Source organism: Prionailurus viverrinus, chromosome E2, assembly GCF_022837055.1.
Source record: "Prionailurus viverrinus isolate Anna chromosome E2, UM_Priviv_1.0, whole genome shotgun sequence".
Classification (NCBI taxonomy): domain Eukaryota; kingdom Metazoa; phylum Chordata; class Mammalia; order Carnivora; family Felidae; genus Prionailurus; species Prionailurus viverrinus.
Genome location: NC_062575.1, coordinates 7,646,552 through 7,669,757, shown reverse-complemented (window position 1 = coordinate 7,669,757; position 23,206 = coordinate 7,646,552). Strand labels below are relative to the sequence as shown.

Here is a 23,206-nt window from a genome sequence, read left to right as displayed (position 1 = left end):
CACACGGACCCGTAAAGAAACACACCAGGCACAATCTCTCCCCCAAGGAGCTCCGACCTCAGTGAGAAGAACGGCCACATGCAATTTTTAAATGTGATCAGACGGATCCGTGTGATGTTTGGATTTTGCTAAGAGTCTGGCGGGCCCCAAAATGCCAGGTGGGTTGTAGCACCCGGCGGGGAGCCTGGCTCCAAGGCCCGTTCCTCTCCTCGCCGGCCAGATGCGTGGTTGCCCAGGCAACCGGCCGATGCCCCCGAGACCACGAGTAGGACACCGTGCCCGAGTTCCTGCTGTTTCCTTGGAAGCAGTTATGACTGCTGAGAGACTGCCCAGCAGGGGCGCAGGGGGCTGAGTGCCCATGCTCTCTCCCCTCTTTCAAGCAGGTTGTCCGTCTCCCCAGGACCCGGCTTTCCAGGCAGATGCCAGCTGGGCACCCAGCTGCACTCAGTCTGGAACTGCCCCTGGGCGGCCTCGAGTCTCCAGTTGCAAGGACTTCTCAGCTTCCTGGCAGCAGGCAGCGTCCATCAAGGCAAAGGAACTCTCGGTGCGTGCCTCTCAGAGCGGCTTGGGGTCGGGCCCTGAGGGTCCACAGCTAGGCCGCTCTCAGTTCCAGCCCTGGCTCTTGCTTGCCACCTGACTTAACCGCTCCCGGCCTCTGTTGACTCATCCATCAAATGGGCCTGGTTCTATCACATATCTAGTTGAGTGGCTGCAAGGCTTCAAAGCAGTTATTTTCCACGAAGAGCTTCACACAGGGCCTGGGCCGCGGAGAGCGCTCCAGGCGTGATAACCATTAGGCTCTTGTGTCATCAGGCAGGGTGGTTTTTCCTGGAACATGGTAAGCACCGGGTAAGCGGTAGCCAGCGGTTTGTGTTTCGTAGCTTTGTTAGCGTGAGTCGGGGCCTGGTTTACGTGCCAGCCGACAGGGGGACCAGGGCTGGGCCTGTGTCTTGTTTTGTGTCCTTTCCCCTACTCCCAGCGCCCCCGTGGAGCCAGTGCCCAGAGCAGGTGTCCCTACCCTTGCTCCTCGTGAAAATCCCGAGTCCCTGGAAGGGAATCACTGATGAATCCATCTGTTAATTAATTGGACCAGCAGGGAACAGCTCAGTAACTGGATTGGCTAAATTAGCGTCTCTGTGCACGTGCACAGGGGGTGCTGAGCGGTGATGAGCTGACTCAGGTTGATGGTGAAGACCAGGGCCAAGTGGGCAGTGTGGGGGTGGCACGCAGGGGCCGACCACAGGCCTGGCTTGTGTCTGAAGGCAGGGTGATGGTCCCTAAGGCTAAAAGGATTGAAGAAGTGGCACCCATTCTGGAGGACCCGCGGCCCGAGTGTTGGGGCCCCCGGAAGCACGCAGGGATGGCGAGTTGCCTGCACGGCCCATACTGAGTCGTGAAGGAATGAGGAGGTCGAAGGCCCCTGTCTAGGAATGAGAGAAGTTGCCCAAGCATCCGTTCTTCCTGGGTGTGCAGGGGACGTTTGGGAATACCAGCCTAAGACCTGGGAGGGAAAGTCGGAGGAGCGGGGCAGGTGGGTAGGCCCCAAAGTGCTGGCTGAGGATGGGGAGAGGCAGTGAGCATGCTGCTGGTCCTCTGGGGGCATGGGGACGCGGGGGGACCCCGAGACCGTAGGACGGCACTGCCCAATAGAACCTTCTGCAGTGGTGACGGCGGTCTTTCTCTGCGCCGTCCGGCATGGTAGCCGCTGGCCACTTGTGGCTTTCCAGCAGCCACAGCGTGGCCAGTAGACCGAGGCACTGGATTTTTAATCGTATTTCATTTTCATTAAGTTGAATGTAAGTAGCCACGTGGGGCTAGGGACGTGGGGCCTGGGCGGCACAGCTTTGGGCCGTCCACCGGGGGGCAGTTCTAAAAGCCAGTCGGTTCCTCCCTGGCTCGTTTTTCTCGGCAGCTCCGAGGAGCTCCCGTGCCTCCCTTCCTTTAATGACAGGTGGTGGGGAGCATGCGTGCTTTCGCGAGCCTGAGCCTGGGAGGCTGCGGCAACCAGCAGAGCAGCCCCATCACCGGGAGGCGTGCTTCCAGCACGTTCTGAGTCACGCCTCTCCCGGTGAGGGGCACACTCCCGGTGACAGCTTGTCTCCCGTGGAGTTGCCGACAGGCTCTGCTTTCCCAGGCCGGAGAACCCCGGGCGTCTGCGGTCGCCTCTGCCGTGGGAGCAGTTGCCGGAGAGATGGCGGGTGTTGCCCAGGTAACGTCCCCTCCCTGACAAGCAGAGGGTGAGGACGGCAATGGAGTGACTGACTGTGCCACCCGGGAGGCAGGAAGCTTTTCCTGCTGGCTCTGTTGTTTCGGGAGCTGGCGGGGCTGAGTCACAGATGCCAGGAATCCTCCTAAGTTCCACCTGCCCCGGGCCACTCACTCCTGTCCCTTGGTAGGTGATAAGAAGGTAGCTGTTTAGCCAGCAGTGGGGCTAGGTGCCTTGTATATGTTATCTCACAGGAGAGCCACGGGAGCCTTTGGCAGCAGTTAGCCTGACCCCGCGTTGCGATTGAGGCAGCTAGGGTACGAGTAACATACTGTGGGTTCCGCGCGCACTGGGACCTGTCTGCTTCGCTCACCGTGGGGATCCTTAGTACCGAACACAGCGCTTGGCCCATCATGGGAATTTTTGATGAATGATTGGACAGATGGTGGATGGATGCCGGGAAGGACGGATGAGTGGGTGGATGGACGGTGACAAAGGTGGATGGCTTGGGTACACGGGTGGCCAGGTGAATGGGTGAAGTAGAGCTTAGATTTCTACTATGTCTGCTGTTGAAACACCTGCGCTCTTAACCACTAAGCAGTGCTGTCTCCGGCTTTGTCTGCTGCCCTCCTCTGCCTGCCTAGGTTGAGATTTCTTCTTAAACACTGTAATTGAAATGTAACTTACACAGCTTAAGACTCACCAATCAGAAGTGCACGATTCAGTGATTTTAGTTAATTTATAGAGTAGCGCGACCATCACCACAGTCCAGTTTCAGAATATTCACGTCATCCCAACAGATTCCCTGGTGTCTGTATGCAGTCTAATCCCTGTTGCCCCACGCAGTGGCTCTTCCACTTTCTGTCTCTATGAATTTGCCTTTTCTAGACATTTCATATAAAAGGAATCACACAGAATGTGTCTTGCTCCTGGCTTTTTTGACTTAGCATCGTATTTGTAAGGTCTGCCCGTATGGTAGCACATCTGAGTAGATCCATTCTTCTTTTTTTTTTTTTTTTAATTTTTTTAACGTTTTATTTACTTTTGAGAGAGACGGAGACAGGGTGCGAGCGGGGGAGGGGCAGAGAGAGAGGGAGTCACAGAATCCGAAGCGGGCTCCAGGCTCCGCGCTCTCAGCACAGAGCCCGACGCGGGGCTCGAACTCGCGGACCGTGAGATCGTGACCTGAGCCGAAAGAGCCACCCAGGCGCCCTGACCCATCCTTCTCTTATTGCAAACACTGCTCCGTTGTCCGGATAGACCACCTTTTTGCTTATCTGCTCATCAGTCGATGGGCTCTCAGGTCGTTTCCAGTCTGAGGTGATTATGAATAATGCCAGGGACACGCATGTACGTGTCTTTCCGTCGAGTCTGTTTTTATTTCTCTTGGGTAGGTTTCTAGCAATAGAATTGCCGGGTCATAGGACAAATGTATGCTTCATGCTTTAAGTAACTATCAGACTGCTTTCCAGTGGTGCTGTCCTCGTGTGCAGTGCCATCGGCAGTGTACACGGGTCCCAGTTCCTCCACATCCTCACCAGCACCGGGTGTCATCCTTCTGGTTACAGCCAGCCTGGCGGGAGTGAAGTGACGTCCCTTTGCCATTCGGACCTGTGTCTCCCCGGTGGCTCAAGACGCTGAGCCGTTTTCTGCACACTTACTTCTAGACTGCACTTGACCTTTTCAGCCAGGGGTTGGCAAGCTTTTTCTCTAAAGAGCCAGATAGCAAATATTTGGGGCTTTGCAGGGCACGTTGGATTTCTGTCCCATGTTCTTTGGGTTTTTTTTCTTTCGCAACCCTTAAGACCATTCTTGGCTTCCTTGCACAGATAGAAGCAGGGGGCTCGGTTTGGGCCCCCCGCTGCACTTTGCTAACCCCTGCTTTAAGCCCCTCCCAGAGAGCTCTGGGGCCCGTGACCAAAGAATCCGGTGGCCATGCTGGACATGGCAAGATGTCACCCACCCGTCCTGGTGAAGGGGCTCAGTGGGAGGATCATACCGCAAAGCCAAGGGCCAGGCTCCTGGGAGCCTGGGAGTCAGGGCTCCAGAGGTGTCCCTGTCCCAACCACACTGTGATTCATGACCAGATGAGCTCATTGGAGTTTTTGGGGATGAAACCTGCTAATTTATCACCACAGCAGAATGAATGGGTCCCTGTGGGTCCTGGGTAGGCTTCCCTCTGCCCTGGAGCTGCCCTGTCCCAGAGCCAGCGGCCTGTCTAACCCCCATGACCGTGATTTCACAGCCCCACTGTCCACCTGCTGCCCCCACCCACCGCCTTCCCGCAGCTCCTCCCCCACCGCCCTGGCTGCCTGGCCTCGGGTTCTCCAAGCCTCTTGTCACGGAATGCCACCAAGCATTCTTGAACCCCCTCCACTCATCGTGTCTTTCGGTGAATCTCTCTCTCCTCTCCACTGTCTGCACTGGCCCTGATGGACATGATAGAAAGAGAGAGACCTCTGGAATTAACCAGAGTCGATTTTGACTCCTGAACCGACCCTTTCTAGCAGCGTGACCTTGGGTCCTGAACTCACGCCTCTCTGGCCGTGAGAGTCGTACGTGTGAGCAGGACACTGGAGGCTACAGCACAAGGTTGCGGGTGCCCCTCTGAGCCACCGCACTCTGAAGGCTGCTCACCGGGACTGCACGTGGCTCTGCCTGGGGGCACGTTCCTCTCTGGCTGCGACAGCAGTTTGTCCACGGTGCGGGGCCCTGGACAAGAGGTGTCCAGAGAGTGGGCGGGCAAATGCAGCGTCCTCACTCCCTGGGGGAGGGGAGCGGGGAGCACTGTCTCCTCAAGCTCCCACGCGATTCACAGCAGGTCCCACAGCGGCCCAGTCGTAATGCTTGGTGGTGCCCCGTTAGTGACTGCTTCTTCCTCCACACCCTGCACTGATGTGCCCCGCACCGCCTCTCAAGTCAAGAGCCATCTGCCCTTGGGTTCTTGTCTTAGGGTCCACTCTGGGGGCTGGTTAGCCTGCGGCAGGTCCCCGGCTCCCCGGCTCACAGTGAGGATGGAGAGAGCTGATTGATGCCCAGGAATGCCTAGTGCCTGGTGGGTAGCGTGAGCTCATTACACATTGGCCCTTGTCACGAGCCCTGGGACCCTCTGGTTTTGAATGCAGCTTCAGCCTCTGTGACCACAGGTGCTGGGGATGCCCACTGAGCAAGGGCTCCGGTGCCTGGGGACTCACAAGAGAGTGTCACCCTTCCCCGCTATGGAGGGGGTGTGTCGGTGGGCCCCGGGCTGGCGCTACCCCGTGGGCCCTCTTGCCCGGATCTTGCTACCTCGGGGTCTCAGTGATGTCTGAGTGTGGAGAGCCGCGGGCGGTCCTCACGGCCACCTACCCCCACACGCTGGCTGTTTCTGGCAAAGTTCCAGCGGGTGGGGTGGAACAATGCTCACCAAAGATTAATGATAGCTATTTCTAGGTTGTGGGATTTTGGAGGCCTCTTTTCACTTATCCCCTTCTTTGTGCGTTTCAGCATGGTTTAAATTGCTTACAACGAGCAGGCATCGTTTTCACGAAAAGAATGAAGTCATTATTCTTTCAAAGGTAAATAGCTTGCAGCTGATCCAAAGATAGGGCCCTTACAGCTCAGACCGTATTCACATCTAGGATCTGCTGTGGGAACACATGGGTGTGCATCGTGTGGTTTTCTTTGGGGCTTAATACACGGCGAGTTTCCGTGACCATTTCACGGTCGCTTAAAAAGCAAGCAATTCTCTGGGTACGGAGCAAACCCACAGCGTCCAGGACTCGGAGGGGCCTTCGTCTTCGGGGGCGGATCGGGTTCTTGCCTTGGGAAGCGTCTCCACGGCTTTAGACTTGGGGAACTTTGGCTCTGCACAGACCAGGCGGTGTGGAGGTGGTGCCTAGCTGACGGTAACTAGGCCCGAGGCTGGTTACCGTCCCAGGGAGGCCTCTGGGAACCGGCTGTGTCTCGTCATTAAAGTCCTGGGATTCACTAAGTCCTCACTGTCACCGTCACCCCCACCGGCCGCCTGTGTTCACTGAACATCCACCCCTGACAGCTGGCCGCGGCGTCTTCCAGTCCTTAGAGCATCTGCAGTGATTGACAAGTCCGTGTTTCAGGTGGTTCCTCTGCCTGCTGCCCCTCAGAGAGGCATCATCGCTCTCTGGTTCTTGATGAGGCGTGGTGACTGCCAGACCACAGCCAGACCAGGAGGGAGAGTAAAGGGCAGGCAGGTGGAAGACGGGGTACGGGGACCAGCCATACTGATTTGCTTAAGAAAGATCCGGGCTGACGAGGGAAATAGACTTTGGTGTGAGTTCGCTTTGTGAGTGATGGTGGTGGTGATGGGGCCTGATGAGCAAGTAAGAGACCAGAAAATTGTGGAGTTTGGGAACAAATGGGGGGAAGAAAGTAGAAATACTATTTGTACTGCTGGAGGTTGTGCATTTCGTCCTCTTTTTCCAAAGAGATGAGTTATGTACCCGGGTTCCCTTTTTGTTGCCAGTGGCTAATTCTGTTTGGACTCTGCCTGTGAATGTAACTGCGTACAGAGGGCGGACCATCGTGGGTCCAGAATTTGTCAAAGTCACACCCTGAAAGAGGCTGCAAAGTATTTTCCTGCCTGATTTATGGAAGAGGAACTGAGGCTCAGTAGGTGACATGCTTCATAGAACCGGGCCTACCTGAGTCCAAAGTCTGCCTCCTGTGCCATGGCGAGGCCTCACCCAGCACAGTTAACTCAGGTTGGTAGGGAGCACATCCCCAGATACTTCCTTGAAAGTGCTGGGTTCCAAGATCACTTTGTAATTTATAACTCAGAAACAAAAGGGTCAGGGAGACCCCCAGAGGCCTCAGTGGGGGACCCTGACCTTCTCCCTACTCACTGCTTCATTCAGACTCTGGCTCAGAGACTGTGACTCGTCACCCCAGCTGGCTGCTTGGTGCAGTGACACTAAACTTAGGTTTTCCCCAGGGAGCAGAGCACTTAATGAAGGAGTTCATCCAGTGGGAGAGTCCCAAGCCAGGGCAACAGTGGGGCCGGCAGCTGCCGGGGCCGGGAGGCACTTTGGCTGGGACCTCCGCCTTCCGAGGGCTGCTGTTTCCATGATGTCAGAGAGGCGGAACTCACTCCGCCTCACATCGAGGGAGACAGCAGCCCGAGCCCCAGTTCTTCTCCGCTTTGGACGCAGCCCCGAGCAAAGGTGAGGATATGCTCCGTCCCACTCACCAGGTGGAAACTGAGGTCCGCTTTGCGGTTCTCGGGGGCCTACTGGGCTTGTCACCACCTGGCCCGGGTTGAGTACCTGGCCACAAGCCTGTCTGTCCTTTTTCTTAGCTGGACTCCACTCTCCAGAGGGACCTCTTAGGGTCGGGATGAGTAGAAACAGTACCTCCAACGCAAAGAAAGCCTCTCTCTGGACCCCTGAATGCTTCCTTCCACCCTCCCTACGTGTGAAAACTTAGGGAATACGTTTGGGGGAAGACGTGATCTGAAAGAGACATCGCTTTGTTGTTTTTTTAAGTCATTGGAAACAGTGTGGAGATTTCTCAGCTAGTGTTCGGAAGGCCTGTCTGCAAACATCGCCTGTGACCCTGGGCAGGGACTTCTCCTTTCTCTGCGAGTCAGTTTCCCAGGGGAGGGTTCGTCCACACGGGCAGTTTCTCGGGGCCTTGTACCTGCTAGGGCATCTATTTCTCTGATCATCTGGTGTCCTCTTCCACCATCAGAATGTCAATAACATGTTTGTGTCTCTTTCTCCCTCCCGACCAGAAAAAGATTTACAAATATAAGAAAGTGCTGAGTAACCCAAGCCGTTGGGAAGTTGTCTTGAAGGAGATCCGAACTCTGGTGGACATGGCCCTGACATCCCCCCTGCAGGATGACTCCATCAACCAAGCCCCACTGGAAATCGTCTCAAAACTGCTCTCAGAGGTAAGACATGCCCCCTGCTTGACTGTGCACACCCCACCCCCACCCCCTCTGCCGAGCACCAACGCTGTGCCGGGCAACGGAATCAGACTTGAGTTTGTGTCGTCTGCCCGTTGCGGGCCGTCCCGGGGGTGTGGCAGGGGGAAGGGGCAGTGGTGACCACCCTGCCATGCCCCACGACCGAAGCTGGGGGGACTAGCCTCGGGCCTGACGACAGGCTGGTGGTGATGATGGCAGCAGATTTCAGGAGCTTCCAGTTTTTCCCGAGCCAGAGCACATCGGTGAAGCCCCCAGACTGCCCTGCCTTCCTGCCCGCCCCCCGCCACCCGTCTCCACCTTGCCCTGCCCTGGCCTGCGTCAGCTGCAGGGGTCCAAGCGGCTGTCGCTTTCTGCCTCCACGACCCCCCAGAGCCTCAGAAAACCCACTCTGCTGTGCCAGGCAGCCCCCCGGTAGGGTGCGTGCCGTGCCAGGCACTGTCCTGGGCATTGGAACAAAGACAAGCCCCCACCCCCCTGGAGGTCACGTTCCAGCAGGGAGACAGACAGGAGCGTGGGGGCTCAGCCAGAGCCAGCCGCGCCATTCGTGTGTAGGCGAGGGCTACTTGGGGACACGCTGTGACTCCGGCCCGGGCACTCTTCTCCGCGCTCCACAAGTACTAAAGCTGTCTCGTTTGTTTGCCTGCCTGGGCCCCTGGGGACGCTGGCATTGATGACTCCCGGTTTGAACTTTCCACGGCCCCAGGGCAATGCCTCCGTCCCCCTTCCCTGGGAGTGGCCCCTGGTTCCTTCTAGAAGCACAAGCCCCTTGCTGCCTGGAGCCACCCCTTCCCCCGCAGACCCAAGCTGGTTGCCGCCCATCAGTCCAGGAAACTGGCCCGGGCCTTCTTCCATGTCTGCTATCTGAGCAGAGGACCCCTTTCCCTGGAAGGAAGTACGGCAAGAGGTAGAGGGTGGGCTGCAAAGACGGTGGCAGGTAGAGGAACAGAAGACGTGCCCTCGGGTGTGCGACAGCTTCATTTCGCAGAAGAGCAGAGACTCACGCTCTGAAATGCATCACAGTCAAGGCCTGGAATTGGAGGCCAGGCCGGGTGCTGTATGTGCGACCTGAAATCCCGGCTTCCCGCCTGAGCAGGGGAAGGGCCCCCTTCCCAGGTTAGAGATGCAAGCAGGCCCGAGGCCGGCCCCTCACCGCGAGTACGCGCCTGCTGTGTGGCGGCCGGTGTCAGGTGCCGTGCAGCCCGGCATCTCGTGTCGTACGGTCTCCCCTGAGACGTGGGCCTTGCCGTCTCCGTTGTACAGATGGGGAAACTCAGGTCCAGAGACACTGGAACACCTGAGCAAGTGGTGGGGCTGCGAATTCCACCTTGGGGCTTGCTCGCTCTCCCTGCAAGACCACCTGCCCGCCCCTCCTGCCCCGCCAGTCCCAGCCGCCACCACACCGTTGTTGACATCAGGTTCGCTGTCAGCACGATGGGGAAGGCGGCCCACGGGCACTGTCGCCAACCTCTGGCGGCGTTTATGTCACATGTGACCGCGCGCCCGTGGGCCTTTGCATCGCTTCTCAGGCACCTGATCCCCAAGCGCTGGGGTAGGAAAAGATAAAAGCATTTAAAGAGGAAAAAAGGGAAGAAGCTTGCATTTGCTGTATACCTATTGTGTGTCGGGCAAGGGGTCAGTATGACTCATCGTGTCTGACTGGTAAGAGCTGTTGTTTGGTAAGGGACAGAGCTGGGCAGAGCTGTGCCCGGGCAGCATCCCCTCGAGTAAGGCTTGACGCCTCCCTGAGTCACACTCAGGCTCTGTGATGACCACTTCGGCAGGCATTTAGTGCTGATACTTAGCATTTCTCCAGGGACCCTGCAGGGTAAGTACTAAAAGGTACAGACAGACTAGTAAACAGAGGCTCCAAGAGGTTGTCACCTGCCCAGGGTCACTTGGATAAGTGCCATTTTTATTGCCATGGGCGGTAGTCATGACCTTGACCTTAACCACTCTCAGCTTAAGGGTCTAGGAGGATGGGTGGAAAGACAAACAAATCCTTCCTCCTCCTTGCCCTTTCTTGTGTAGATTATATGGGCTAGCTTATTTGCCTGTTCTCTTTACTCAAGTTGTCTCCAGGGTTTCCTTCTACGAGGCTCCAGGTGTCACCAAGCCAACCAGGAGGTGGGCAGGATCCCCAAGGAGGGGGTGGAGGGGCTGTTCTGCGAAAGGACTGCCCATCCGCTGGCCAGACACAGCCGCATCCCTGACCTCCCGGGCCTTTGTTGACTTCAGTGTGTGGAGAGGCCGCTCAGTTTGGGGTTCAGGTGTCCCCTATGATTCAGTGGCCGTTTTCAGTGAGTGCTCTCCACCCAGGGTTGAAAATGGCCTTGGGAGAGAGAAGTGTCCCTGCGGAACAGCACAGGCCACCACCAGTGACTGGGACAAAGAAATCAGCATCTGTATTTACCCAAGGCTCTTCCTGGGAAGGTGCACAGGTGCAGTGAGGAACGGACGGAGCCCTTCGGAGCTGTCCACCACGGCCCGAAGGATGGGACTGGCCCTTGCTTGGGCTGAGCACCATAGCTCAGTGCTTAGAGATGCAGGTTTTAGGGGGGCACCTGGGTGGCTTAGTCTCTTAAGCATCTGACTCTGGATTTCAGCTGAGGTCATGATCTCACAGTTTGTGAGATCGAGCCCCGGCATTGGGCTCCTTGCTGACGATGCAGAGCCTGCTTGGGATTCTTTTTCTCCCTCTTTGTCTCTGTCTGTGCCCTTCCCTGCACATGCGTGCTCTTTCTCCTCTCCCTCTCTCTCTGTCTTTCTCGCTCTCTCTCAAAGTAAACTTTTATAAAAAGAGAGGGGCACCTGGGTGGCTCAGTCGGTTGGGAGTCCAGCTTCAGCTCAGGTCATGATCTCGCGGTCCGTGACTTCGAGCCCCGCGTCGGGCTCTGTGCTGACAGCTCAGAGCCTGGAGCCTGCTTCGGATTCTGTATCTCCCTCTCTCTCTGCCCCTCCCCCACTCGTGCTGTGTCTCTCAAAAATAAAGAAACATTAAAAAAATTTGTTTTTTTTGAAGAGAGAGATGCTGGGGCGCCTGGGTGGTTCAGTCAGTTAAGCATCCAACTTCGGCTCAGGTCATGATCTCACAGCTCATGAGTTCAAGCCCCATGTCGGGCTCTGTGCTGACGGCTCAGCCTGGAGTCTGCTTCAGATTCTGTGTCCCCCTCTCTCTCTGCCCCTCCCCTGCTCACATACTGTCTCTCTCTCTCTCAAAAATAAATAAAGATTTAAAAAAAAATTGTTTTATAAATGAAGAGAGAGATGCAGGTTTTGGCATCAGGACAGAGAGGGTGAAACCCACCCCCCACCGTCTCTTACCTGTGCTCCTGAGTCAGCTGCCGCACCGCGTGAGACTCCGGTAGCTCATCTGTGGACAGGAAAGCAGGAAAAGCATCGTAAGAAAGAAGAGGGATGTGGGATGAGGGTTACAGAGTGCACTCGCACTGCCTGAGGCATAGTGAGCTGTCATTGTCAGAAGGAAAGACCAAAGCCACGTTTCCATCTACCCTGGGCGGGAAAATTATTGATGTTTAATCATCTGCCATAAATGGGCTGCTTAGACTCCACCAATGTCCAAAAAAGAAAAAGCCTTTGGATTCCAAAAGACATCCTTCCACCTTCCGTGTGTTCCTGGATTCTAAGCCCGAGGGCCTTGCTGTCTCCATGGGAACCCGGGGACTTGAGGAGGCAGACATCGGCCCCGGCCGGGTTCCAAGGCTGTCTTCACCCTTTGGGCAAATCCACGGCCCAGTGGCTTTTCTTTTGTTTCAGCTGCTTGTAAATGCCAGATACCCTGATGCTCCTTAAACGTGATGCCAGGTGGTGCGCATGGTGGGGCTGTTTCTAGAACCCAACAGCCATCCATCTTGCCAGTTCACTGTCCGGTGAGACGGCATGTTACCAGGGGCCAAACGCGGCCCTATTAGGAAATCTGAACTGACACCAGGGAGAACCCATTCCACCAAGAACAGATGAAACCGAACACAACACAAAACTAGGAAAGAAGACGGTGGTTAGACCGTTTCTGGTTTCTCCCATGATTTCTCATTTATCGCGTGATCATTCCTTCCCTCATTCACATACGCACAGGATGGTGGTAACAGGTACCAGCTGGGTAAGAAGATCCCGCATTGGGGAGGGAAAAAACCCTAAAATTTAAACAAGCTTAACGCATTCCACTTAATATTATTTTTGCAAGTTAATCGCTGGCATTTGAATTTAGCGAAACCACTTTTGGCCAGCTCATGGAAGACCATTCTTCCCTGGGAACCTAGCTGGAAAGCTGCTGTGATAATATGTATGTGCCGCTCTTATGCCTGGTGCACAGTCAAGATTCCAAAGTCTGTTTCTTTATGTGTTTACTGTGAACCTGCCTCCTGGCTCCCCAGTGGCATCTACATGAGCAGCACCAAGCGTGCGGTTAGGTCTGTCTGTATACCCTCTCACTGACGCCCACAGAGGATCCCTATTTATGGGAGAAGAAACCGAGTCTCACCGAGGAGCCAAGGTCGCATAACTCACGAGGGGTGAAACCAGGACTGGAAACGCAGTCCCCCCCGCCCCAAAGCCGTGCTTTCCTCCCTTCCCGACCAATCCTGTGAGGGGCTTCTGATCTGTTTAATTAAGCAAAGTGACCATTGCTCGCTGAGATGCTGAAAGCGTTTTTCACCGGTTGGACCTTTGAGATGTAAATGTTCCGTTTTATTAACGTCAGTGTTTCTGTTTTGTTTTGTCTCCCTCCTGCGCTCTCCATTCAATCCCTCAGAACACAAACTTGACTACCCAGGAGCATGAGAACATCATTGTGGTAAGTCTCTCCGGACCCTTCTCCCTCTGTCCACCTCTTGGGGCCCACAGTCCTCCCCCCCCCCCCCCCACCCCGATCTGAGTGCATTCTCGGAAGCACGTGTGATCCACCAGCATGGCGACCTTACTCAGTTTTGTCTTTTCTATCAAGCCAGACGAGTCTGCTTCCTGCCTTTGCACGTTTCAGAGCCCCAATTGATTGGGAAGGGGGATGTAATTATCAGTCGTTGAGGTTTGTAGCAAATGTGTCTTAATCGCCTCCTCCTTCCCGAGTGTGCCGCAGGGACTTGAAGGCAGGAGATGGCAGACAGTGTATAATGTATTCAGAGCCATAACCCTATTAGCTGAAAGGTAAGCATTCTCTTTCTTGCCCCAGGACAGATCTCCTAATTAATCCACAAATAGAACCTGGATTTAATTCCCTCTGATACGCAAAGTGGGGTAATATTTTCTGGGACTTGACTGTGATGTAAGCATCTTCGGCGTAAAATCTCTTCCTGGGTGATTTTAAGCTATGAAGTGTGACTCTCACTAGAGAGAAGAGAGAAATGAGGTTGCACCTGCCGGATGCCAAGCACCGATCTGTGTATTTGAATCTGTGCATAACTAAGACCGTTCCTGTTCCCGAGACGTTCATCGTCTGTTGTAGGAAGACACGTAGATCACTGCACAAAGAGAGGCTTGTAGCATAGAGAGTGGAGTGATAAACTCTCCCGGGAGAGAAGCCACTGTGCTTCTTGGAGACAGCGATGTCTGAGTTGGGTTTTGAGGGATCAGTAGGAGCTTGCCAGATGAGGGGCTCCTGGGTGGCTCGTTCGGTTAAGCGTCTGACTCTTGATTTCGGCTCCGGTCATGATGTCACGGTTGTGGGACCGGGCCCCACATCAGGCTCTGTGCTGAGCGTGAAGCCTGCTTCAGATTCTCTCTCTCCCTCTCTCTCTGCCCCTCCCCTGCTCTCATGTGTGATGACCGTCCACTCAGCCTCTGTCAAAATAAGTAAACTTAGTAATAATACATTTAATAAAAAAAAAAAAGGAGTTTGCCAGGTGGCAAGACAGAGTAAAGGCCTTCCCGAGAGAGAAAATAAAATGTGCACAGAGACGTAAAACAACATGCTCTATTCTGGAAACATCAGCATTGCTGGAGCATACAGCATAAGGAAGTAGGGAAGCAGAACTTGAAACGGAAGTGGGAGGCCAAGCTTGGTGTGCACAGAAAGGACATTCGCCTGGGCCCGAGGTCCGGTGGCTGCAGCCTTTGAAACAAGGACAGCATGCCAGACTCCGTGCCCCTCTGAATTATGGTTGCATGGGCCCTCCCCTTGGCGCTGGCAGGCCCAGGCTGGAGAATCCCCTTCCTCACTCCAGCTGGGTCTTGTGGGCACCCGAAGAGGTGAGGCCTAGACTGTTTATTGTGGAGAATAAAGGCAGCTGGCACACTCAGTGGGTATTTGCTAAAAATGTAGAGGTTTTTTTTTTTTTTTTTTTTTCCTGTGCTCCACCCTGACCACTCATTGCCTTCTCTCGCCAGAACAGGGGGGATGTCGACCTGGGCAGCCCCCATCCCCTACCACCACCTTTCTCTGGCATATTATTAACTAATAAACTCGTTGAAAAAACACTTGTCAACATGTAAGTGCAAGTATGTGCCGAAAACTCTGTGCCACAGGCTCAGTGCCATCATTGAGGGATTTATCATGTGCTGGGAGAACCCGGCAGGTCAACAGACAATCAAGAAATAACACGGTCGGGGGTTGAGATTTGTTTGGAGTGTTAGTGGGGCGCAGAGGGCAGGCACCTGACATCCTCTGCCAGTGAGGGTACCGGGAGGAGGATGACGGAGGGCTCCTAGGAGGAGGTGAGCAAACCGGATATTAAAGGATGGGTAGGCAGTCCAGGCAGAGGGCCCAGCATGAGAAAGGCAGAGCAGCGAGGCGCTGCTTGGAGGAGAAGCAGGCAGGGACCTGGGCGCCGGGGAAGGTCTCCCTGCTGGGGAGTCCCACTATAGGTCCCACTATGTACTTCAGCCCTGGAAGAAGGGTGAGGGCTTTGGACTAGGGACGAGCCTGGGAAAAGAATTTTGATCTGAGAGATGCAGGCTGCTTTTACCCAGCTAATTTGGCTGGGCTGACCCCTTAATTGGGCTGGGCTAAGCTCCCCTGCTCAGCAGGCATGCCTGAGAACAGAGGAGAATGTGATCTGCGGTCTGACCCCCAGCCCTGCGTTTTACAGCCTGCCTCGCAGTGTTCTTTGTCACCAGCGCCCTTATCATTATTGGGAAGTCTCCTTTCGTTCCAGAGATTACATTATCTGATTTGACCCGTGGGCAATTAGTTTTCTCCCACTGGGGCTTGGTATTTTTTTATGTGATCGTTTTCATAAACACTCTCACGAGTAACTTGAGTTGGTCTCACTCAGTCCATCTTGGGTCAGGCATCTGTGCAGTAGGTAGGTGCTGACTGGAGCTGGCACGTCACTGGACGCGCGTTGACCCACAGTCCGAACCGCAACTGGGGTCCCACGTGCTAGTGAGGAGTGGAGGCTTGGAGCTGAATGTGAGCTCACGCTCAGAGCTGGTGCCGACCCTGGGCCCGCCCCATACGAGCTGTGACCTTGGGCAAGTAATGGGAGGACTTCTACTTTTATTTTATTTTATTTTATTTTATTTTATTTTATTTCATTTTATTTTGATTTTATTTTATTTTATGGGGAGCCTGGGTGGCTCAGTTGGTGAAGCGTCTGACTTTGGCTCAGTGCATGATCTCACAGTTCATGAGTTCGAGCCCCGCGTCGGGCTCTGGGCTGACAGCTCGGAGCCTGGAGCCTGCTTCAGATTCTGTGTTTCCCTCTCTCTCTCTCTCTCTCTCTCTCTCTCTCTCTCTCTCTCTGGCCCTCTCCTGCTCACTCTGTCTCTCTCTCTCTCTCAAAAATAAACATTAAAAAACTTATTTTCTTTTATTTTAAATATTGTTATTTTTTTATTTTTCTTTAACATTTATTCATTTTTGAGAGACAGAGACAGAGCATGAGTGGGGGAGGGGCGGAGAGAGGGAGGGAGACATGGAATCCGAAGCAGGCTCCAGGCTCCGAGCTGTCAGCCCAGAGCCCGATGCGGGGCTCGAACCCATAAACTGTGAGATCGTGACTGGAGCCAAAGTCGGACGCTTCACCAGCTGAGCCACCCAGGCGCCCCTAAAATATTATTTAAAAATACTTTTGCAAATATTCCATGAGTAAAATTTCATTAAAAAAGAAGAAAGGAAAGGATTTCACTCCATCCCAGTGTCCTCTTCAGAGACGGCACCTGGGACTTTCGGGTGACAGCAAACCCACACAGACAGACAGGGTTGTGGTTTTGTGTGTTCAGCATTAATGATGCGATGCTACACGTGTTGTCTCAGAGATGCTTTTGAGTCCTTTCATGCTTATCTGCCACAAGGTTTCTGGCCTCAGTATTAGTGAAAGTTGGGGACGGATCTTTCCTTGTGAGGTACCTGTCCTCCGTGGCCTCAACCCACTAGATGCCCGTAGCCCTTCCCGGTCGTGATGATCAAAAATGTGTCTCCGGGGGCGCCTGGGTGGCGCAGTCGGTTAAGCGTCCGACTTCACCCAGGTCACGATCTCGCGGTCCGTGAGTTCGAGCCCCGCGTCGGGCTCTGGGCTGATGGCTCGGAGCCTGGAGCCTGTTTCCGATTCTGTGTCTCCCTCTCTCTCTGCCCCTCCCCCGTTCATGCTCTGTCTCTCTCTGTCCCAAAAATAAATAAACGTTGAAAAAAAAAAAATTAAAAATGTGTCTCCGGACATGCCAACATCCCTTGGGAGGAAGAGTCAACCCTGGTTGAGAACCACTGGCCCACCCAGTCCTTTCTCTTCTACTGGCTCTAGAATATTTTTATTTAACCAGGTGGCCATTCAGATCACTTTCAGCTAACTTGACATAGTAAGCCTCAGTCTCCTCATCTGTGAAATGGGTATGGCAACAATGCCTTTCTTACAGGGCTGCCGGGAAGTGTCAGTGAGCTAATGTACCTGACATGCTCAGCAGAGGACTAGGCTTATAGAAAGAGTCCACAGAAATCTAAGCGCTTTTGATTAATCATACCTTTTGAAATGATCATAACTCTGTGACCAGGGCAGGCCTTGTAGCCTCCCTGACCCTCTGTCTCTTCATCTGTACAAAAGGAAATAACTCCCACTTGACCTCACAGAGTTGTCATGAGGATCGAATGAGGGAATAGCCGTGGAGGCACAGAGCCCACACCTCACGCCCACTCTGGGCACTTAAATCCTTTCCTCTCCTTTATTCCTTGACTCGTTCCCGAGAAAGAGGGGCCCGGCACGATTGAAGAGCTTCAGCCTTGCCTGTGGTACCTCCTCCCGGAGCTGGTCCAAGAGCGGGGTGTGGGGAGCAGGGGCATCCGGGGGGCGTGGGGGCAGGCACAGGAGAGCCCCCACACAGCAGGCTGAGCACTGAACTTCTGGAAATGAGAGCAGAGCCAGAACCGTGGGCTGAGATCACGCTGGTGGTTTCGTTGTCTTTCGCTGCCCCGTTTCTCCTTCAGTGTGATTCCTGTCACCAGACAGGGCTGTTTATTTCCCGGTCGTGTGGAGGGCCGGGACTGAGAAGTCGCGTGGTGAATAGCTTAGCCTCCTGAGTCACCAACATGGGTTCATACTCTGGCTCCACCGTGTTCTGACTGTGCCACCTCGGGCAGCAGACTCAGTCTCTGGGGAAAAAGGCAAGACCCACACCCACCTCCCAGCACACGGTGAAGATCGCCAGGGGCACGGTCAGCACAGAGCCCAGCACGGGGGGTACCCAGAACGGCACCTGCTGCCGTGGGTATTACTGTTGGTCTGCGACCGTTGTCGGTCGGTGGTTTGTGGTCCGTGTGGCTGGGGTGGGGGGGACCGTGACAGGATGGCGGGCTCGGCCTCGGGTCAGTGAGGTGCCCACCTACCCTGCCCCACACTGCCCGGGAGAACTTTCTGCCCTGGTGGAGGTATTCACTGGCTTCGTGTGACTATTGAGTCCTTGAAACGTGGTTCACGCAACTGGGGACCTACATTTTTTATTTTATTTCACTTAAAATCATTAATTTTATGTCAGTTTAAAGTCTGAGTGGTCACATGTGGCTAGTGGCTACTGTGTTAGACCGTGCGGCCCTAGGCAGATAAGACCCGGGGCCTAATCACCAGCTGTTTGCCAACCTGGCTCGTGGTGCCACCAAGGAGAACCTCAGTGTCAGTGACTTACCCGTTCACAGAGGCGCGTTCACGTAGCTGGCCGAGTAACTGCCATCTTTTATTGGCCTCCAGTTACACTGCCTCTCCCTGATGGTCCCAGGCCAAGCGGAAGACCTTGCTGAGAGGTCCCTCCGCATGTCCAGAGGCGCTGCTGCAGGGAGCAGATCAAGGAGACCCTGTGAACGAACCCAAGCAGGCGGGGTCGGAGCTGTGGGAGTCGGTGATGGGGAGAGCGTGTCCTCACAGAGCCCTCCTGGGAGTCGGGCCGGATCGCTCCGCCCCCCCTTGCCGCTGTGTCCAATGCAGCCCAAGACAGCCCCCCAGTGATGGTGGCCATGGCCTGCTGTGTTCCAGGCCATTGGGTTTATCCTGAGGCCGAGACTCCAAAGCTTCTAGAGTTTTCTCTCATCACATCCGCCCAACAACCCAGTGAATAGGTAACTCTAGTTCTCCCCATTTACAGGCCCGAAGGCAAATGCCCGAAGAGGTCGAGTTGCCCACTCAGGGTCACACGGCCTCGCAGTCTTGGTGCTGGGTCCTGGGTCCCCTGTTTCCTAATCTTGTGCCCAGTGTGGCAAATAAGAAAATGAGTGGACCTCACATAGATGTTAACCTTCCAGTAACTAACATTTATGGAGACCTGGCCTTATTTCCGACTCCGTGAGAGGTATTATAACAGGGGCTCCTTAACTGGGGACTCTTTTGTCTCCTGTGGGGCATTTGGCAGAGTCCGGACACACTTCTTCCCGTGGTTCAAATATCTTATTTGAGGTTTAGCAAAATCATTAAAACAGAAATTATGCAAAAAATAAAAATAAAGAATAAAAATTAAAAACACAAATTATGAAAGGGGAAGAAAAATCACGAATCACACACCATTCAGGCCATGGGAACCTTGTCCAGGAATGGCAGTGGGAACCGGTAAGAATTGGACAGCTTGCCTAAGAAGGCCTGGGGGAGGGTTGCGCCTGGGTGGGTCAGTCGGTTAAGTGTCCGAGTTCGGCTCCGGTCATGATCTCATGGTTCGTGGGTTAGAGCCCCGCATCGGGCTCTGTGCTGATGGCTCAGAGCCTGGAGCCTGCTTCAGATTCTGTGTCTCCCTTGCTCTATGCCCCTCCCCTTCTCGTGCTCTGTCTCTCTCTCTCTCAAAAATGAATAAATGTTAAAAAAAAAAAATTTTTTTTTAAGACTTGGTGGGAAATGAACTCAAGTGGCATGAGATATTCAAACTCCCTTAATATAAAACCGAACTGTGCCCGGAGACTTTTACCGTCACAGCTGGCTGAGGGTTGCTCCTGGCATCTAGCGGGTTGAGCACAAGGATGCTGCAGAATGTCCTGCAAAGGGCGGGGACGACCAGCCCCAGATGACAGTTATCAGCACCTCCCGCCCCCTTTTCCAGTGACTCTCTCTGCTCCGCTTTCCAGGCGGGAACTTGGGCGTTAAAAGAGACAAAATAGCTTGTTCGAACAGTTACAGAGCCACAAGTGCCACAACTAGAACTGCACCCAGGACTCTGCCCCCGGGGCCTGGGCTCTTAACCGCTCAACGGTCCTGCCCCGTAGGCGGGGACTGTTGATCTGAGGGGGACGTGCATGGACGTCAGCAGGTCACCAACCCCCTAAAGCTACCTGCGTCATCGTAGGTGTGTATTTTTCCGAGGCGGGGGGTCAGCCCAGAGCTTTTATCAGTTTCTCAGTGGGTGCCGTGAGCCCCCCCCCACGCCCCCCCGCCAGGTAGGAGTTCCTCCTAGAGATTCCAAATGACATTTGTTCGTTGTCTTCCAGGCGATTGCTCCTTTGCTGGAAAACAACCATCCACCGCCAGATCTCTGTGAATTCTTTTGCAAGGTATGGCGTCACTGAAGGAGGGCTGCGTTTGCAGGAGGCAGCCTGCCTCTGAGTGCGTGCTGGGGTCGGCTTGGTGCAATTTGCTGAAAACCCAGGCTTGCCCAACCTGGGTCAGGGCCCCACATGGACCCAGAAGGCAAGCCAGGCAACCTTCTCTTAGAGTTACATCTCTCTCTCTCTGCCACACAGGTGATCAGGAAGGCCCAGAGTCCAAACCGGTGGGTCGGGGAGGAGCGTCCGGCTTTTCTCTGGACTATCTTTGTAGCTGTCTTGGGAGAAATGTGTAGCAGGTTTTCTGGGTTCCTGACGTCAGAGCTGGTTTATTATTAGCCCCGGCTCCTCTGAGCACCGGCTGGCCCACAGTGGGGCACGGCCACGGGGCTTTTCCTGAACAGGGAAAGCAGGCAGGGGAACGCCAGGTTAGCTGGGGGGAGCCACAGAGCGGGACATCCACTCCCGCGGACCCAGTGCCGGGCTCGCAGTGGGATTTACACGGAACACGCCCAGGGCATGTCGGGGACCAATCATCCGTCACTCTGAAAGCACACTTCAGTAGTCCGGGGACTGAACGAGCATGCAATCCTGTTTTGTTCTTTGCTGTATGACTTTTTTTTTTTTTTTTTATGTAATGAGTTGATGTCTTTGGAGAGATGCAGGGCCTAGGTTTGCTGCTTCCCCCGCGCTCCCCGGTCTTGCACCTGCTGACTCACCCTCCTCGTGCTCCCTCCCTCCCTTGCTTCTTCCACAGCCACATGGTGTCCTCAGGGGGCGTGGACTGTGTCCACCAGTGAGCCGAGCACGCGGCATGGCCAAGCGGGCACCTGGGAGGCTCAGTGGTTTCTGGAGGGAAGGGATGGAAGACACACTCTCTGTGTGCTTGAGAGAGACAGGATTGCCTTATCCTCTCTGGCCTCATCTCTCCGTCAGGAGACCTTTTCCAGCAACCCACAGAGCAGAGGGTGGACCCAGCCTGCTGGCCCGCAGTGCCCGGGGCACGTTCTCGATGCGCGTGTGTGGGCATGTGGCAGGGTGTGCCCTCCGGGCCCAGCGGGTGAGCACCTGTGCGTGTGTGCACACAAGCGTGTGCCGCACGGGCATCGGGCTCCTGTGCAAAATGGAGGCCCCCTCCTCCCCGGGGGCCATGGTGAGGCTGGAGACAACTATCAGGCCTTCTCTGCCCCCCAGTGCTGGAGGGCGACGCGCCCCAAGCAGCGTGGGGTCAGATGACCCAGTGTGTGGGCCCCCGAGAGGATTGTCAGCTGCTCCCTTACCTGTCGCAGCCGATCATGTCTCTCAGTAGTTTGTCTGATTTAATCCAAATCTCTTTATTCTGCTCTCAGGCTGTACAGCTTCTCCCAGAGTTCATGGTTTTCAAACCACGGTGGTTCTAGAACACTGGACCTCTGTTCAAAGCAAATCATACCTGAGGGTTCCCGGGTAGCGCAGTTTGAAAAATAGTGAGGTGGAAGAAACCATTCTTTCTGGCATTTCCTGATAGAACTCCTACTGGTCGTATACAGAAGGCAGCCTGCCCTTTGGAGCCAGGGCTCCCAGCCCCTGGGGCCTGTGAGCCTTCAGGCTATTTTCCCTCTGGGGGGGGGGGGGCGGTCCAGCCTCAGTGCCTCTCCCACCAGGAAGCCTTCCCAGAGAGGGGAACCTGAGGGGAACAAAGCCACCCCCACTGGGTCCACTCTGGGCCAGCTCACTGGACTTGCCCGGGCAGCCTCACCTACCAGACTTTGAAGTCAGGACCCCACGATCTGAGGAAAGTTTATTCATCTTGGGTTTCCCAGGAAAGCCCTGATTTCTCATATCCCAAACTCAGCACCTACAGGCCTGGGCAGGTTATAAATGTGTCGGGAGGGATGGGGCCTGGTCTGTTCCACCTGAAGGTCTTCAGTTTTCATTTGAAACACAAAACACCACCGTGACGAAATTAAAACACATCTGAGAGGTGCATTTGGCCTCACACTGCTGCCAGCTTATTAAAGCCAACAACCGAAAAGCCACAGAGCTTTCAAGATTCTGGTGTCCAAACACTGAGACCCCTGGTGTTCTTGCACCCGGGTTTCAAGACACTCCTCTGTCACACCATGCACACTGAATCTTGGTGCCGTGAAAGCGGCACTGTATTAAATAAGGATTGTGTCCAGAGCTGACGCCTGTCTATACTATCTAAAACAGCCTCGGATTTTAAGATCAAAACAAAAAGCAAACAAAAGATCCCTTCCTCACTTTTCTTACGGCAAAAAGAAAAAAAAAAAGAGCAAAAGCCGTGCACCAGTATTGAGCAAGGGAATACAGGCATCAGTGCTGGGTTCCCTGCCCCTGAGCCCTGCTAGGAGCCACAGTCCAGGCCCGATCAGCCCTGGCTGGGCCCTGCCAGCTCGGCACTGACCGTGTCCTTCTGTCTCCCCAGCACTGCAGAGAGCGGCCCCGGTCCATGGTGGTCATCGAAGTGTTCACGCCCGTGGTCCAGAGAATCCTCAAGCATAACATGGTGAGTTCCCCTGACCACCCCCCGCCGGCCCCAGACTGCAAAGCCAGTCTTTTCTTTCCCTTTTCGCCAAAGATTTGGGGAAGGGGGTTGGCTGTCCTGGCCTGACCGCCAGGGACTGGGGTTGGGATTCTGTCTAAGCTGGGGTGTTAACGCAGCCTGTCCTCCTCGGCCATATTTTTTTTTTTTTTCTCGTAAGGCAACAAGAAGGATCTTTTCACAGTAAAAATAACAAAAATAGTGCGTCTGGGGGAGAAGAGAGAAGTTTCCGTGTGTAGAATCAGAAATAAGGTCTACAGATGCTCGGCCCTCAAGAAGGGGAAGTGGAACCCCTCACTTCCTGAGTGGGGGCTGGGCTGTCCATAATGGTGTCCTTCCTGATGCACAGTGTGGAAGGGGGAGGAGTGATTTTGTGATGGAGAAAGCGGACAGTCACAGCCATGGCCAGGCAGTCAGGGTCATCAGCAGCAGTGACAAGTCATGTGAGGGCGTGCCCCCTGGCTGTGATGTGAGGGGAAGGGCACCGTGCTGCTGAAGAGCAGCAGTGAAAAACGAGGGCCAGTGTCCAATGTGCCTTACCGAACCAGCCCCCAGCCTGGACTCAGGTCCCCTGGGTGACGTGGAGGCATCTGTGTGCTGTGGCGCTAAATC

The 23,206-nt window shown here is 54.7% G+C and overlaps 1 protein-coding gene across 1 annotated transcript in view; it reads left to right on the top strand.

Annotated features, from left to right (window-relative positions):
• CMIP (c-Maf inducing protein) overlaps nucleotides 1-23,206 on the top strand; it is a 235,308-nt gene that overhangs the window by 173,312 nt on the left and 38,790 nt on the right. The window contains exons 4-7 of the mRNA XM_047834680.1: nucleotides 7,956-8,117; nucleotides 12,922-12,963; nucleotides 19,996-20,058; nucleotides 22,478-22,558. Coding sequence (XP_047690636.1) covers nucleotides 7,956-8,117; nucleotides 12,922-12,963; nucleotides 19,996-20,058; nucleotides 22,478-22,558 — 348 coding nt within the window. The remainder of the gene's footprint in view (nucleotides 1-7,955; nucleotides 8,118-12,921; nucleotides 12,964-19,995; nucleotides 20,059-22,477; nucleotides 22,559-23,206) is intronic.